At 43.1% G+C, this 16,500-nt stretch overlaps 1 protein-coding gene across 2 annotated transcripts in view; it reads right to left on the bottom strand.

Moving 5' to 3' along the window:
* LOC120060163 (arf-GAP with SH3 domain, ANK repeat and PH domain-containing protein 3-like) overlaps positions 1-14,314 on the bottom strand; it is a 69,333-nt gene extending 55,019 nt beyond the window's left edge. For both annotated transcript variants that reach the window (XM_039009285.1, XM_039009284.1), the window contains exons 1-3: positions 14,023-14,314; positions 7,703-7,775; positions 2,853-2,998 (exon numbers count right to left, since the gene is read on the bottom strand). In XM_039009285.1, the coding sequence (XP_038865213.1) occupies positions 2,853-2,998; positions 7,703-7,775; positions 14,023-14,223 (420 nt within the window). In that variant the 5' untranslated portion in view covers positions 14,224-14,314. The remainder of the gene's footprint in view (positions 1-2,852; positions 2,999-7,702; positions 7,776-14,022) is intronic.
* Between the last annotated feature and the right edge of the window lie 2,186 nt (positions 14,315-16,500).

Here is a 16,500-nt window from a genome sequence, read left to right on the forward strand (position 1 = left end):
TAAAGCTTTTTGAGCTGCAAGTCTCATGTCTCCACTTTTCTTTTCATGTGTAATGACCCACCTGGCCTCTCCACTGCCCATCAGCTATTCCTCGATCTTGTGGATTCATAGAAAAAAAAATTGATGCAGCTTTGAATGCTTTTATGTGTGGTATGATCGCTAGTTAGCCTATCGCAGATCTGGACAAACGATCCACCTATCACTATTGTCACTATGAATGGTGGATAGAGGGCAGGACAGCCAAGAGTGGTATACTATATTGACCTGTGGTATAGTAAAACTGCAATGCATAAGGGAAGTACTAAAACACCTTGAAATCGAGGAGGTGCATGCAAGCAGATGAGGACATGTGGCTCGGATGGAAGACATTATATAGTCAAACCTGCAAAAGAGCCAATGTAAACCAGGGAGAAAACACACTACCCTCCCCAAAGCAAGAAAAATAAAAACTTCCCCCACCCCCCCAGTAAATTTCAAACTGTCCCTTACCCAATCTATATGTGCATATCTATCTCAATGACATCGTACACCTGCACATCGACTAGGCTCTGGTACCCCATTTATATATCCAAGGTATTGTTACTAATTTTGTATTTATTTAATGTGTTACTATTTTTTTAAATGTTTCTCTCTGCATTGTTGGGAAGGGCTTGTAAGTAAGCATTTCACTGATAGTCTACACCTGTTGTTTATGAAGCATGTGACCAATACCATTTGATTATCTACCAGCTCCCCTATTAGTCACACCAGCCAGCATTCTGTTCTGTCACCACCAGCACAATAACAATCAGATCACGTCTGTCTGCCCTGTTTCCCTCTGAACCGTACCCTTCCCTCTTCCTATTACTGTCACTGCAGTACATCAACACCATCTCAACACCTCATCACCATCACTCCAGTACATCAACACCATCTCAACACCGTCACTGCAGTACATCAACACCATCTCAACACCGTCACTACAGTACATCAACACCATCTCAACACCATCTCAACACCGTCACTGCAGTACATCAACACCATCTCAACACCGTCACTGCAGTACATCAACACCATCTCAACACCGTCACTGCAGTACATCAACACCATCTCAACACCGTCACTGCAGTACATCAACACCATCATCACCGTCACTGCAGTACATCAACACCATCTCAACACCGTCACTGCAGTACATCAACACCATCTCAACACCGTCACTACAGTACATCAACACCATCTCAACACCGTCACTACAGTACATCAACACCATCTCAACACCGTCACTACAGTACATCAACACCATCATCACTGTCACTGCAGTACATCAACACCATCTCAACACCGTCACTACAGTACATCAACACCATCTCAACACCGTCACTGCAGTACATCAACACCTCTCAACACCGTCACTACAGTACATCAACACCTCTCATCACTGTCACTGCAGTACATCAACACCATCTCAACACCTCTCATCACCGTCACTACAGTACATCAACACCATCTCAACACCGTCACTACAGTACATCAACACCTCTCATCACCGTCACTACAGTACATCAACACCATCTCAACACCGTCACTACAGTACATCAACACCATCATCACCGTCACTACAGTACATCAACACCATCACTCCAGTACATCAACACCTCTCAACACCGTCACTGCAGTACATCAACACCTCTCAACACCGTCACTGCAGTACATCAACACCATCACTACAGTACATCAACACCTCTCATCACCGTCACTACAGTACATCAACACCATCACTACAGTACATCAACACCATCTCAACACCATCACTACAGTACATCAACACCTCATCACCGTCACTACAGTACATCAACACCATCATCACTGTCACTACAGTACATCAACACCATCTCAACACCGTCACTACAGTACATCAACACCATCTCAACACGTCACTACAGTACATCAACACCATCTCAACACCGTCACTACAGTACATCAACACCATCTCAACACCATCACTACAGTACATCAACACCTCTCATCACCGTCACTACAGTACATCAACACCATCATCGATGTCACTACAGTACATCAACACCATCTCAACACCGTCACTACAGTACATCAACACCATCTCAACACCGTCACTACAGTACATCAACACCATCATCACTGTCACTACAGTACATCAACACCATCTCAACACCGTCACTACAGTACATCAACACCATCTCAACACCGTCACTACAGTACATCAACACCATCTCAACACCTCTCAACACCGTCACTACAGTACATCAACACCATCAACACCGTCACTCCAGTACATCAACACCATCATCACTGTCACTCCAGTACATCAACACCGTCACTACAGTACATCAACACCATCATCGATGTCACTACAGTACATCAACACCGTCACTACAGTACATCAACACCATCAACACCGTCACTACAGTACATCAACACCATCATCACCGTCACTACAGTACATCAACACCATCACGTCACTACAGTACATCAACACCGTCACTCCAGTACATCAACACCATCTCAACACCTCTCATCACCGTCACTACAGTACATCAACACCATCATCACTGTCACTACAGTACATCAACACCATCTCAACACCGTCACTACAGTACATCAACACCATCTCAACACCGTCACTACAGTACATCAACACCATCTCAACACCGTCACTGCAGTACATCAACACCATCACTACAGTACATCAACACCATCTCAACACCGTCACTACAGTACATCAACACCATCTCAACACCCCTCACTCACAAATCTTCCCCCAAGTCTTGCACCCATTGCCTCTTGTCCTCTCCCCCACTTCCCGACTCCCAACCTCCTCCCCCTCCTCTCACCAGGTTCTTGAAGAGAGAGGTGACCTCCCTGGTGAAGACGGCCATGTTGAGGAATCCTGTGGACACCTCGTTGTTGTCCTGGGTCAGGTGACTGTTCCCCAGGTTCTCCAGCACCTCGATGTACTGCTCCTTGTTCTCCGCATGACCTAGAACCACAAACACACTTCATTGTTGTTTCTCCCTCTCTCCCTCCCCCTCTCCCCTCCCCCCCACACTCTCTCTCCCCCTCGCTCCCTCACCCTCTCCCAGTGTAGTGTCTAACCCAGCGGTGCCACTGCTCTCTGACTACAGCCTGTCAACATAAACATAACAAGAGAGAAAGTGACCACATATACCCTTTCATATACTCTTTTCTCACTACTGAGCAGATCTGTACTAGATGTAATAGTTGCTGGAACCCAGCTGGATCAGATCCAGCATACTGTCGTTTGCACAATAGTGTGAAATGGGTAATGTAAACAAGTCTTTTTGAGTACCTATCTCCAGTTTTCTAGCATGGGTGCCAGTATGTGGATCCCAATCTGTTTGTGCTTTAGCCAGGTCCTTTGTCAAAGGTCTGGCATGGCAACGACAGTGGGAGCAGTAACAGCCTGGCACCGAGGCTACAGTTTTTCCAGTAACTATTACAAAATGTACATCTATGCCATCCTGATGGCTTACCCCAGATAATAGTCTGCTTTTGTTCAAAATGGTCTCTTTCAGTCTTTAATGTTGTGTGTGTGTGTGTATGCTTGTTTGTGTGTCAGAGCCAAGGTCTGCGGCTGCATCCTAACTGCGGGTTTGTTGACAACATAAATCTGACGAGCAGCACAACATTAACTAACATATTTGAGGAAGATCATAAATGGCCCCATGGGGGGGGGGGGGGGGGGAGAGAAGAGAGAGAAGAGAGAGAGAGAGAAGAGAGAGAGAAGAGAAGAGAGAGAGAAGAGAGAGAGAAGAGAAGAGAGAGAGAAGAGAAGAGAGAAGAGAGAAAGAGAGAAAGAGAGAGAAGGATGGTGAGTCAACCAACCAACCACATACTGTATCACTCATGGCTGATTGAGGGGTTCTGAATCAGCCAGCCACTAGCAACAAACAGGAAAAGAGGGGCCCCCCTTAGCCTTACTGGAATGGAACAGCCTCATATGATTCCAGTTAAGAGGGAGAAAGAAAGTGGGGGTTTAGAGGGGGGATGTGTGGATAGAAATGAAGTTGGGGTATCTCTGTACTGACTGACCAAACATAATTTCCTAACTTTGTCTCTCTCTGACTTACAACCGAACAGTTAAACCCCCCTAATAGGAAACAGACTATTTCACAGTTCAGTAAGAAGAAAAACAACTTCTTTTTTTATGTGTTCATCCATGTTTTCTGTATGTTGTTATCATTGTGAATCTGGTGAGTAGTTGCTTCATCACATCAGTATGAAATAGTGAATAGTAGTCATCGGGGTTGGGTAGGTTACTTTATAAATGTAATCCATTACAATTACAAGTTACCTGTCCAAAATTGTAAATCAGTAACGTAACTTTTGGATTACCCAAACTCAGTAACGTAATCTGATTACATTCAGTTACTTTTAGATTACTTTCCCCTTAAGAGGTATTAGAAGAAGACAAAAATTGAACAACATCTATTAAATCAAAAAAATAAATCAATGTTAAAGTTAACATAGCTGGCCATATATGGATGTTAAATGTTACTTTATAGGTTGGTTATGTAGGCTTCTTCTAACCCATCGCTTTCTACTACATATAATAATACAATTACATTATATCTTTACATTAAAAACCAAAGTCTATCAGAATTCCAGTCATTCCAATAAAAGTTATACCCCTTATTCAAGAATAGGACTTGGAAATATGGAAGTGTAGATTAGCAAATTGTTTTACCTGAGCTAACCCCAAAACTAAGGACTTATTAGCCAGCCCTGCTCTGTTTATGATTTTGTTGTCATGGAGGACTGATTGGGCTCATTGATTCGAGTTAAAAAATAAACGCTGCACTCATGGAATGGCATGCTTTGAGCAATACTGAAAAGTGCTATGTGAAAAATGAATACCATATGCTGCACTTGCTATAGGCCTATTGTTTACCTTTTTAGTTGGTGACACTTTGATATCTTGATAATATGCATCTGTTTAAAGGGCAAATCCACAGATGAAACAATAACAAAATGGACCCCTGCCCCCTGTTTTTTTTTAATTATTTTTTTAAAGCTGAGGTATGGGCCTGGACAAATGGAACCACTCTCAGATTAATATGGGGACCTCGGTTCCGTCAGCACTGTGAACCCGAAAGATATATTTTAATGTATTCTATCGTATAAAAATACAAGACCTACAGGTTATGTCTACGCTGCGTTCTATGCCTCTCGAGTAAAACTGAGCTGGAAAAAAAAAACACAGTTCAGGCTACACCCGTTAAAACAAATAGTTGTAAAACAAACAACTTTGTTATCAAAATTCAACTCTTTAATTGGCGCATTTCAAACTGTCATTTTGTGATGCGCAGCCGGGAACTAGTTCTGTACTACGGCGAGTAGTGGGGTCGATAAACCAGGAAGATTCTCCATCGTTTAAATCTTCAGTTTGGGAACATTTTCCCAGTAGATTACAACGGTGATGGACAGAGAGAGTATGTCTCCACTGCTCAACCAGAATAACCTCTGCAGCTGCCAACACCTCAAACATGTTGACACATTTACGTCGACATCACCCCAGTATTACCCAGGTTTCAGCACCTCATGAAAGAGTTCGAGCCACGTTACGAACTTTGTTCACGGGCACCCATTTCAGCAAACAGGTAGTACACGCTCTATATAAGCAAGCTAAAGTCGAAGTTGTCAATGAATTGGCCAATGCACCCTGTGTTGCGTTTACTACAGGTAGATGGACCTCTAGGGTTACAGACAGCCCATCACATTACCCCGGAGCAGGAAATTAAAAGTACCGTGCTACAGACCCTTTGAGAGTCACACAAGTGCGCATATTATCTCTGTACGAAAACATTATAGCATAGACCTATACAATGTCTGAGCCATGTTTATATATTGATTTCACATGTATATTGCACTTTATTTTAGTGTTGTTCAAAAATCGAATCCAATTTATTGGTCACATACACATATTCAGCAGATGTTATTGCGGGTGTAGCGAAATGCTTGTGATCCTAGCTCCAACAGTGCAGTAATATCTAACAATTCACATCAATACACACCAACCTAAAAGGAAAAGAATGGCTCCCAAGTGGCGCAGGAGTCTAAGGCACTGCATCGCAGTGCTAGAGGTGTCACTACAGCCCCTGGTTCGATTATAGGCTGTATTACAACAGGCCGTGATTGGGAGTCCCATAGGGCGGCGCACAATTGGCCCAGTGTCGCCCGGGTTAGAGTTTGGCCGGGGTGGGCCGTCATTGGAAATAGACATTTGTTCTTAACTGGCTTGCCTAGTTAAATAAAATGTAAATAAAATGTAAATAAATATTTAAATATTAGGACGATCAATGTCAGAGTGGCATTGACTAAAGTACAGTAGAATAGAATACAGTATATACATATGAAATTAGTAAAGCAGTATGTAAACATTATTAAAGTGACTAGTGTTCCATTATTAAAGTGACCTGTGATTCCATGTCTATGCATATAGGGCAGCAGCCTCTAAGGTGCAGGGTTGAGTAACAGGGTGGTAGCCGGCTAGTTATGGCTATTTAACAGTCTGATGGCCTTGAGATAGAAGCTGTTTTTCAGTCTCTCGGTCCCCTTCTTTGATGCACCTGTGCTGACCTCGCCTTCTGGATGATAGCGGGGTGAACAGGCTGTGTCCTTGATGAACTTTTTGGCCTTGCTGTGACATCGGGTGCTGTAGGTGTCCTGGAGGGCAGGCAGTTTGCCCCCAGTGATGCGCTTGGCAGACCGTACCACCCTTTGGAGAGCCCTGTGGTTGTGGGCGGTACAGTTGCCGTACCAGGCAGTGATACAGCCCGACAGGATGCTCTCAATTGTACATCTGTAAAATTTTCGGAGGATCTTAGGGGCCAAGCCAAATTTCTTCAGCCTCCTGAGGTTGAAGAGGTGCTGTTGCGTTGTTGTTGAGTAATCGTGTTTTCATTTAAGAAAATGTAGAATACCAACACTTTGGATTTTCTTAAATACACTAAAATTAAGTACAGTAACTGTTGGCAATACATTTTCCTACTCTACCGAAACGTGAACCCAAAACCACAATACATACCGAACCATGGGTTTGATAAACTGTTACACCCCTAAAAGACAGACAGGGTGGAGTGGCTTAGCCAACGCATCATATAGAACCCATACAACGACACCATCCCCAAAACACACATTATCCCTCATCCCACACCCTTATCACGTGACTAACAAAGAAGCCTAACAAACAATGCCCACACAACAAGCCACTTGATGTCATTTATAAGGGAATTGGCAGCCATTTTGAAAATGCTGCTGATCAACACTTTTTAATTTTTAGTCAGTTAAGAACAAATTCGTATTTATAATGACGGCCTACCCCCGGCCAAACCCTAACCTGGACAACGCTGGGCCAATTGTGCGCCGCCGTATGGAACTCCCAAACACGGCCGGTTGTGATACAGCCTGGAATCGAACCAGGGTCTGTAGTGACGCCTCTAGCACTGAGATGCAGTGCCTTTGACCGTTGCGCCCCTCGGAAGCCCCACCTAAAGCCTGTCGGTATAATGCTTTATAACTTGTTGAACACATGTATGAGCCTTTATAATGTATTATAATAAGGCTTATAATGCCGTGTATGTATGTGTGTGTGTGTGTGCGTGCGTGCGTGCGTGCGTGCGTGCGTGCGTGCGTGCGTGCGTGCGTGCGTGCGTGCGCTTACTTAGTCCAGAGCTGTGGATGGCCTTGATCATCTTCTTCATCCTCTGTAAGGTGCTCTGGTCCATCTCTAAGGACTGCAACACATAAAGAGAGGAGAAGAGACTTAAGGAAACATATACTTGACATGTATTGAGCAGTATAGGGAAAGATCTGCCTTCCTGAAACCCTGAGGTAAATCCTAACTTCCGATCGGTCTGTCCATGCAACTCTGACTTTGACGTAAATCATGTATTGATGATGTCAATGACACTTGAACATTTTTGGGGGGGAATATTACAACACAGACTCCCAAGTTAGGATTTCACCCAGTAGTAATGAGAAACAGCAATGGAGAAAAAAATGTACCCTGTCCAAACTGTCTCTAGGGAAAACACACTTTCTTTGACTTTCTAGCAGCGGTCATGACGACTGTTTAGTTCCCACGCCATGACTAATGTTAAGTGAACAGGTGAATCAGCACTTAGTCCGTATAGCACCGTCACATTTACCATCATTGGGCTGATGTCACTCACTAACCACCGACCTCGCCTGACGTTTTGTTTCAGGTTCACCGACTCTTTCAGGTTCACCGTGCATTTGACATGTTGAAACTTCCCTCTGCTCTGTTTGCATTAGAACAGTGGTATTCAAATCTTAGCCACGAGGTCTGCTGGTTTTCTCTTCTACCTGATCATTAATTGCACCCACCTGGTGTGCCAGGTCTAAATCAGTCCCTGATTACAGGGAAGAATGAGAAGAGAAAAAAACAAGTATGGAACTGGATTCGAGGTCCAGATTTACTAGTTACAGTTTTTATAAGGATTATTACATTAACTCGATCAGTAGTGGTTAGTTATCCTGTGACATAACGGCTCTTGTGGGGGACTTCCACATGTCTTATTTGTCAAATTCAAAAGAGCATGGGACTTTATACTGTATAGAAATGTATGGAAAGACTCACTTCTGCTTTATTTTCCACTTTTACAGTCAACTGCTGAGCAAGGCCACGTACAGTAGGAGTCAGGGCAAGACATAGTGGTCAAAGTGAAACTGTTACGCTCCAAGGTCATAAATGTGTTTACTTAAGTCTATGAGACCGTCCGGGTGAAGGTGATGTGTCCAATATGATGTTCCCTATGAACAAAATGATGTAATGTCACCATTTAACAAAGAGATAACCTTTTTAAAACCTCTCCTCGTACACAGAACCCAAGTACAGGCCACACCACCATGGTGCAGTAGACGGTAGAACAGTTACAACGCACCCTGTTACGGTAAATCAAAAGGTATGTTACGCTTCCTAACGGAGACTTTAAAACCCCCCCAGCATGCATTTAGCATAAAACCTAAGGTCCCGAGGATCAGACCTTGTGGTTCATCCCTGCTGTGTCCTGTCTGCAGCATCTGCTGATACTCTGTCTTACACACACACACACACACACACACACACACACACACACACACACACACACACACACACACACACACACACACACACACACACACACACACAGAGCTGCTGTAATAATAGAGCAGTGTCCAAGGTTTGAAACAGACAGTAGAATGGAAGATTGCATTGTCTGTGGAGAATACACCCAGTCTGTCTCAATGGTAACACGTGTATTTATGGGCGTAACTGTTTTGCTCTTCTCTCAAGGGTATAGGGAATTTTGGTATGTGTGTGTCCCTGGTTGCATGTGTGTGTGTGTGTTGTGTCAAAACCCCAGTGTGTGTCACTGTCAACCCATGGTCAGGCAGCACAACAGGAATTCCTGGCTTCGGGGATATCTGATCCTATGAACCTGCTGCTGGCAAGAGGACAGATTTGTTGAATAACCACAAGAACGACTAGCCCTTGGAATCTGTCTTTCCCTTACTCTCTCTCCTTTTATCTCTCTCTCTCTCTCCATTCAAATAACCTTATCAGCACTCAACTACTATCAAGAGTAACAAGCAGCAGTAGGAGGCCACAGCCAGACCAACACAACCACTATAGCCATAACACACTGCCTCCCCTAAAACATCACGACCTAGTAATGGGATCACTCTGCCCTCTGATCACTCTGATACCGAGCCAGCATTTGTAAATGGCACTGATCACGTTGCATTAAAATGGATTCTCTCCATAGCTGCCCTGCATATATGGGTTCAAATCCTAATATTAATTGGCTTTAGCCTGCATAGAGTGGCAGGCACTTTTGGGACTTTCCTATTGGTTCCATTGCACCAGGCAAGCTCAATGAAGCCCAGCTAAAGTATTTGAAATGATTTCAAATAGTATTTAAACCCAGGTCTGGGAATCAGATTCCAAAATGGCCTCTCCCCAGCGGAGCTATCCCAGCTATGTTTCCAGACTGTCGTAACTATAAATAGTTAGATTAGTCATATAGAGAAATGGTTGGACTGGCACCGCAGGGTATCTCTGTTGGACTGGCACGTCCAACCCTAGGGTATCTCCGTTGCTTACCTCTCTTTTGTGATGGTTATCAGGAGAAATGTCATACACAGTGTGCGTGTGTGCCCATCCAACAGCCCTTCACCTAAACATACTGACAGAGATACACAAACAGACTCTAGCATCCAGCGGTACTGTTCAGTTAGGAGAGCTGGCCAGGAACCCAGTGATCTATCCTATCATCTTAAAGGAGCAATCTGTAGTTGTTACATCCATTGTTGGATTTATAAATGAATAATATACCCATAGATTCTTGGAAGAATTTAACTTAATGCCTCATGTACACCATCAGAACCCAAAATATAAGATTGTTTTACTACAATGATTGTAAACAATGTAAACCTCAAAACATGGTTAAAACTATAATGTTGATATCATGGATGGTCAGTCCTGGCATCCATAGCTCTGACTATGAATTTGAGAATGGTTACATTTCTCCAGGCTAAGCTTTTCTTTTTTCTTCTTTTTTTTTTAAAGAGACAGGGTGTTGTTATAGTTTAAACTGCAGATTGGTCATTTAAAATGTGTCATATCATTATTACACAACTGAAGTTTGTGTAAGGCTATATATATAGTTGGGTAACGTGTTTTTTTTTTTTTACCATATCTTCTTTCTTTGGACTTTCACTGGGATATTTCAGACCACTGAGGTTTACTTGGATCATAGAGATATATATTCATGAATAAAGCTTAGTGATGTCACAGTCAGAAGCCAGCTTCTCTCTCTGATTCATCTACAATGTTGAGAAGCCTTGAAACCACAGTCCGAGGAGAAATGGATTCAAACAAACATTAACACATACATAATCCCCAACAGGCCTTGAGGCTGGAGTTCCGCCCACCAAACCCACTGTCCTCCCCCCCCCCCCCCCCAGCACAACACACACTAATCCTTCCTAGCCGTCCACACTCCAAACGAGTGCCGTCTGGCTGGCCTGCTGTGTTTGTTTCCGGTGGTCCTGCTACAAGCTCAGCCAGGTCATCCCAGCCCAGAACCCCATAGAGCCCCAGTCACAGCCCTCAGGAACTGAGCTAATTAAAGAGGCTCTGCCATAATCCCTTCAGGAAACTCTGCCAGAGATGTGCTGTGCAGCCATGGGCTTCTAGCGGGGCTGATTGGCTATTTTAGCCTAGCCCTGCTGTGAGGAAACCAGACATGGGATTATGCTGAGTCAACATTTGAGGAAGGCTGTGGAAAGGTTGATTTGGAGTTGAGATTCAGTCTATGGAAAACATAATTCTCCTTGCCTTGCTGTGACAAAATCAAGGCATGGGAGTCAACGTTTGGAGAAGGTTACGAGAAAGTTGTGGTAATGTTGGTCTTTTGGATTCATTCAGTCTGGCAGGTCTGCCATGCCAAGTCTGAAGAGCATTAGTCAAACGTGTTCCAGCCAGGATTACATCGTGCTTCTATTGCCAGGCGTTTTATCCAGCCTCAGCATTTTTTGTTGTGTAAAAAGAGGTAGGAAATACTTAAGTGTGTTGGTAGAACAAATGAAGGCCTCTGATTATGTAACTGATGAGGAACAGACATTTTATTTCATCCTCCCAGCCTTCAGTTCAGCCTCTCCAATTAGAGGCCATCGACTCTTCTAGCTGACAGGTTCCCAATAACAACCACAACAACGACGATAACAACAAATCAAGATCTGCGTGATGCTCTGCGCTACAGCTTTCTCCAATAGCGAGTCAACACTGATGTTTACCTGTGTCATTTTTTTACAGTTCCATGCACTGCTAGCTGATCTTCACCATCATAATCACTCCCTTCTCTTATAAGAGCTAAGATCTCTCTAACAACTACCTTGAGGAGAATCTACTTACTCCTAATCTCACGTTGACATCGAAGTTCAGTAAAATGCGTTCCATCAAAACCCGCCAATAGCGATCAAAGCTGTGGCCAATCATAGCTCAAGATTTTGACGAAGGCTCGGATGATTATTGCCCATCTGAACATCTGTTCCACAATGGTCTCTCCAATAGTTCACGACAGAGACCATGAGAGACTATTCCTCAGTAGTCAATGTCTCCGTGGGTATGGTATTGGTATTTTATTAGGATCCCCATTAGCTGTTGCGAAAGCAGCAGCTACTCTTCCTGGGGTCCACACAGATCATGAAACATGACATACTACAGAATATTAATAGACAAGAACAGAACTACATCAATTTAAAAATGGCACACTTAGCCTACCTATCAATACATACACACAAAATATCTAGGTCAAATAAGGGTGAGGTGTTGCTTTATCTGTTTTTTGAAACTAGGTTTGCAGTTCACTTCCGCTATATGAGATGTAAGGGAGTTCCATGCAATAACGGCGCTATATAATACTGTACACTTTCTGGAATTTGTTCTGGATTTGGGGACTGTGAAAAGACCCCTGGTGGCATGTCTGGTGGTGTAAGTGTGTGTGTCAGAGCTGTGCGTAAGTTGACTATGCAAACAATTTTGGAATTATCAACACATTAATGTTTCTTAGAAAAAGAAGTGATGCAGTCAGTCTCTCCTCAACTCTTAGCCAAGAGAGACTTGCATGCATAGTATTTATATCAGCCCTCTTGGTTACAATTAAGAGCAAAACGTGCAGTACTGGGTCAGCTGCAGCTTAACTAGGTATTTCTTAGCAGCACTTGACCTATGATGACCTATGACCGGACAATAATCAAGATAAGATAAAACTAGAGCCTGCAGGACTTGCGTTGTGGAGTGTGGTGTCAAAAAAGCAGAGCATCTCTTTATTACGGACAGACCTCTCCCCATCTTTACAACCATTGAATCCATACATTTTGAACATTACAGTTTACAATCTAAGGTAACACCAAGTCATTTTGTCTCCTCAACTTGTTCAACAGGCACACCATTCATGACCAGATTTAGCTGAGGTCTGGAGCTTAGGGAATGATTTGTACCAAATACAATGCTCTTAGTTTTAGAAATGTTCAGGACCAGTTCATTACTGGCCACCCATTCCAAAACTGACTGCAACTCCTTGTTAAGGGTTTCAGTGACTTCATTAGCTGTGGTTGCTGATACGTATATGGTTGAATCATCAGCATACATGGACACACAGACTTTGTTTAATGCCAGTGGCATGTCATTGGTAAAAATAGAAAAAAGTAGAGGACCTAGAGAACTGCCCTGCGGTACACCACACATTGACATAAGAGAAGCTTCCATTAAAAAATATCCCCTGAGTTAAATTAGATAGATAGCTCTGAAACCACGATATGGCAGAGGTTGAAAAGCCATAACACATAAGTTCTCAACAACAGGTTATGGTCAATAATATCAAAGGCTGCACTGAAATATAACAGTACAGCTCCCCTCAGTCTTCTTACTGTCAATTTCTTTGAACCAATCATCAGTCATTTGTGTCAGTGAAGTTCATGTTGAGTGAACCCATGGGCACTTTCTCTGTTATGGGAGGAATGATATTCAGGTGAAACTGGGCTATAGCCTGTTACTACAAGACAACGGTCATAACTGTATTGCAGCTAAGGTTGTCCTGTAAAGTATTCAGTGTCACAGTCATTTAGCTTAACCCTCATACAGGAAAATTACATATTTGGACATGCTTATTTGTAAATCTTATTTAAATAAACACCTCACCTATCTATCAACTGCCCCAACCCTCTGCATTGCACTATCTACTGTCCCACGACGACATGAAACACTTGTGAAATATCATGGAAATATTTATAATAGCCTACGTTTATAAATTACATCAAAATTAACTTGGCCAACTTGTTTTAGGGTTTTACCTATCGGTTCACCTTCCACAACTGTCAATAACAAGTTAGGCTACCTAATGCAGACAGGTATACAATATTAGTACGCACTGCGCGTTCACCACTCTCTCGCTGCGCTGCACTAGCCTGACTTACCTCTTCGACTGCCGAAACGGTGTTCCGACATTCACTCATTTTGGACTGAAAACTCGAGGTAGCCGGTGAAGCCAAGTCCTCGTTTGTCAGAGCAACAAACTCCGAAATGTTGATACGCTCCGGCATATTTCTCTCAATGTAAAGGGGTCCAACTGAAGATACACAAAAGTTAGTAAAAGTGTCAAACACGCATGTTTCCATGGAAAATGCACTTGTTCTCCATTGTGGAAAAGGCTACAGCAAAAGGTAAAATGTCTCACTGCGGTGCGGTTCATGAGTGAGCACCACTGCGAGCGCTAGAGATCCAATGCTGGCTCTGTGCGTGAGGTTAGGGAGGGAGTAATTCCATCATCACGTGGAATGTTTCTGCTTTCTGGCATACTGAATTGGGCGCGTGAAGAATGGACCCGCAGTCTTTTGCCGTCTCATTTCCCCTCCATACAAACCCTAGCGTGTAGTGAAAACAGTGGACTACTACACAGATGAATAGGGTGTCACACACCATACAATCTTTTTAGAATGCAATAAAAAGGGTCAGGGCGCTATGAGGAAATGGAGCAAGATCCACCATGTGAAAGCACTGCAATATTCTACATTTTAATCAAGGCTAAACTAAACCAAAACATTCAACTTTCAATACCTTCCATTGGCGTATTTCACCAGTTTAGCCAAATTATATAGCTGTCATTCTATGGCAAACCTCACCTCTACACTTGAAAAACCTTTACCTCAGCCTCTAATTCCCTGCAGGGTATAGATAGTATGACTCTGTTGGGCCCCAGTGCAGGTAACAGACTTGTAGCAAACCTTTATATACCTGCCCTTGACATTACGGTTTCACCTTACAGGTGTACTTGAGATACCCGACTCCTCATTCCTGCTACTATACAATCTGCCAACACATGAAAGGAAGGATATCAAAGTACTTTGCCTGAGGGAAGTTAAGTTTATGACTTGAAAAGCTTTGGGTGCAATGTAGTCCAGGTATGACTGTGTTTTCCAAGCCCACTGCAACCATATTGAGTATGGGGGGGACTACTTGATATGACCACAAAACCACATATTTACCTGCTGAAAGGATATAACCGATTGACCCTTCACTAAGCCCCGCCACAGAATTTGGTGCAACCTATCGCACTATTCCAATGCATAACAACTGTTGTCAAGTCTGACACACTGAGGTGTAATAAGAACTGGAGACGGCATCCAAGATGTCCGCCAGTTGTTCTCAAGGTCACGTTCACATACTCCGATATATCTGGGTTGCATCCAGTTTATGTTGATCAACATGAAATGCGCACTAGCACTCAGAGCGCACCGGGTGCAGCGACAACGCCATCACATCATCCAAAAATATGGGAGACATTGGATAAATATAAAATATTCATAGCTTTGGTTGTGAGTAATGGAAACAAATCGGCCTCAGAGACAATTATTTGAATAATAAATGTTTTGTGCACAAAGGTGATGACTAAAGTGTCTTATTAGGAATTTTAGAATCTGACTTCTCTGGGTGGCCGTATATGCGAATTGTCTTTCTGGGCCGGGCGTCAGTTAAACTGCGATACTGAAGCAAAATTGGAGGAGCAGTTGAAACCTGGCCCCCTTCGTCCGACACCTTGGACATGTTCACCTATGAAACGCATGGAAGCCATTGAAGGCATTGAAAAAAACTTGAGTTTTCATCCAAAAACACATTTTTCAATGCCTAAAAAGTTGTACAGTGCACCAGGGGCACTTGTTACTATAATTCCTAAGATGCAAAGCCTGTTGATGGTGTATATTTTTTTCGAATCTGAAATTATACTTTTGTTATCATAGTTTTCTAGCTCAGCTGGTTAGCTAGATCTCAGTCTTATTGACCACCCAACGTTGCTAACGCTAGTTAGCCAGTTAATATAAATGTTAGTTTTTTTCTCTCAAAATGTTAGCAAGCTAAATTAGCCATGTTATGAATACAACTATCATCTGCTGTCGACAATAAGGATACGATATGAGAGCACTAGTAACTAGCGTTAGCAATGGTTGGTAACTATGGCTGCATGCTAACAGAACATTCAGAGCCATCGTGGCTAGTCAAACTACAGCCTTCATTTTACCAGGTTCCAGTGAATTCAGAGCCATCGAGGGGCTAGCTACACTACAAACATCATTTTACCAGGTTCCCGTGAAGCAATTGTAATGACAGTCCACCACAACATACCGGAGGGTATTCCTGATTAGCAAGGGGTAGTCTGTGTTCAATTTCATTGTGTATTAAAAAACACACAGTTTGAGGTCATTTTGAGGGGATTTTGCCAGTGGTGTATATATAAGGAAATGGGCTTTGCATGAAAAAGAAAATCTGAAGTTGCAACAGTAACCAAGGGGGGCGGGACTTAGCGAAGGGTCAACTTGGGAAACTTTTACATGCGTCATTGTGACAGTAAACTCAAACAATCTCAAGGTTATTTCCTGAACAGTCCTGAAGGAATAGCA

Source organism: Salvelinus namaycush, chromosome 15 (genome assembly GCF_016432855.1).
Source record: "Salvelinus namaycush isolate Seneca chromosome 15, SaNama_1.0, whole genome shotgun sequence".
In the NCBI taxonomy this organism is placed as follows: Eukaryota; Metazoa; Chordata; class Actinopteri; order Salmoniformes; family Salmonidae; genus Salvelinus; species Salvelinus namaycush.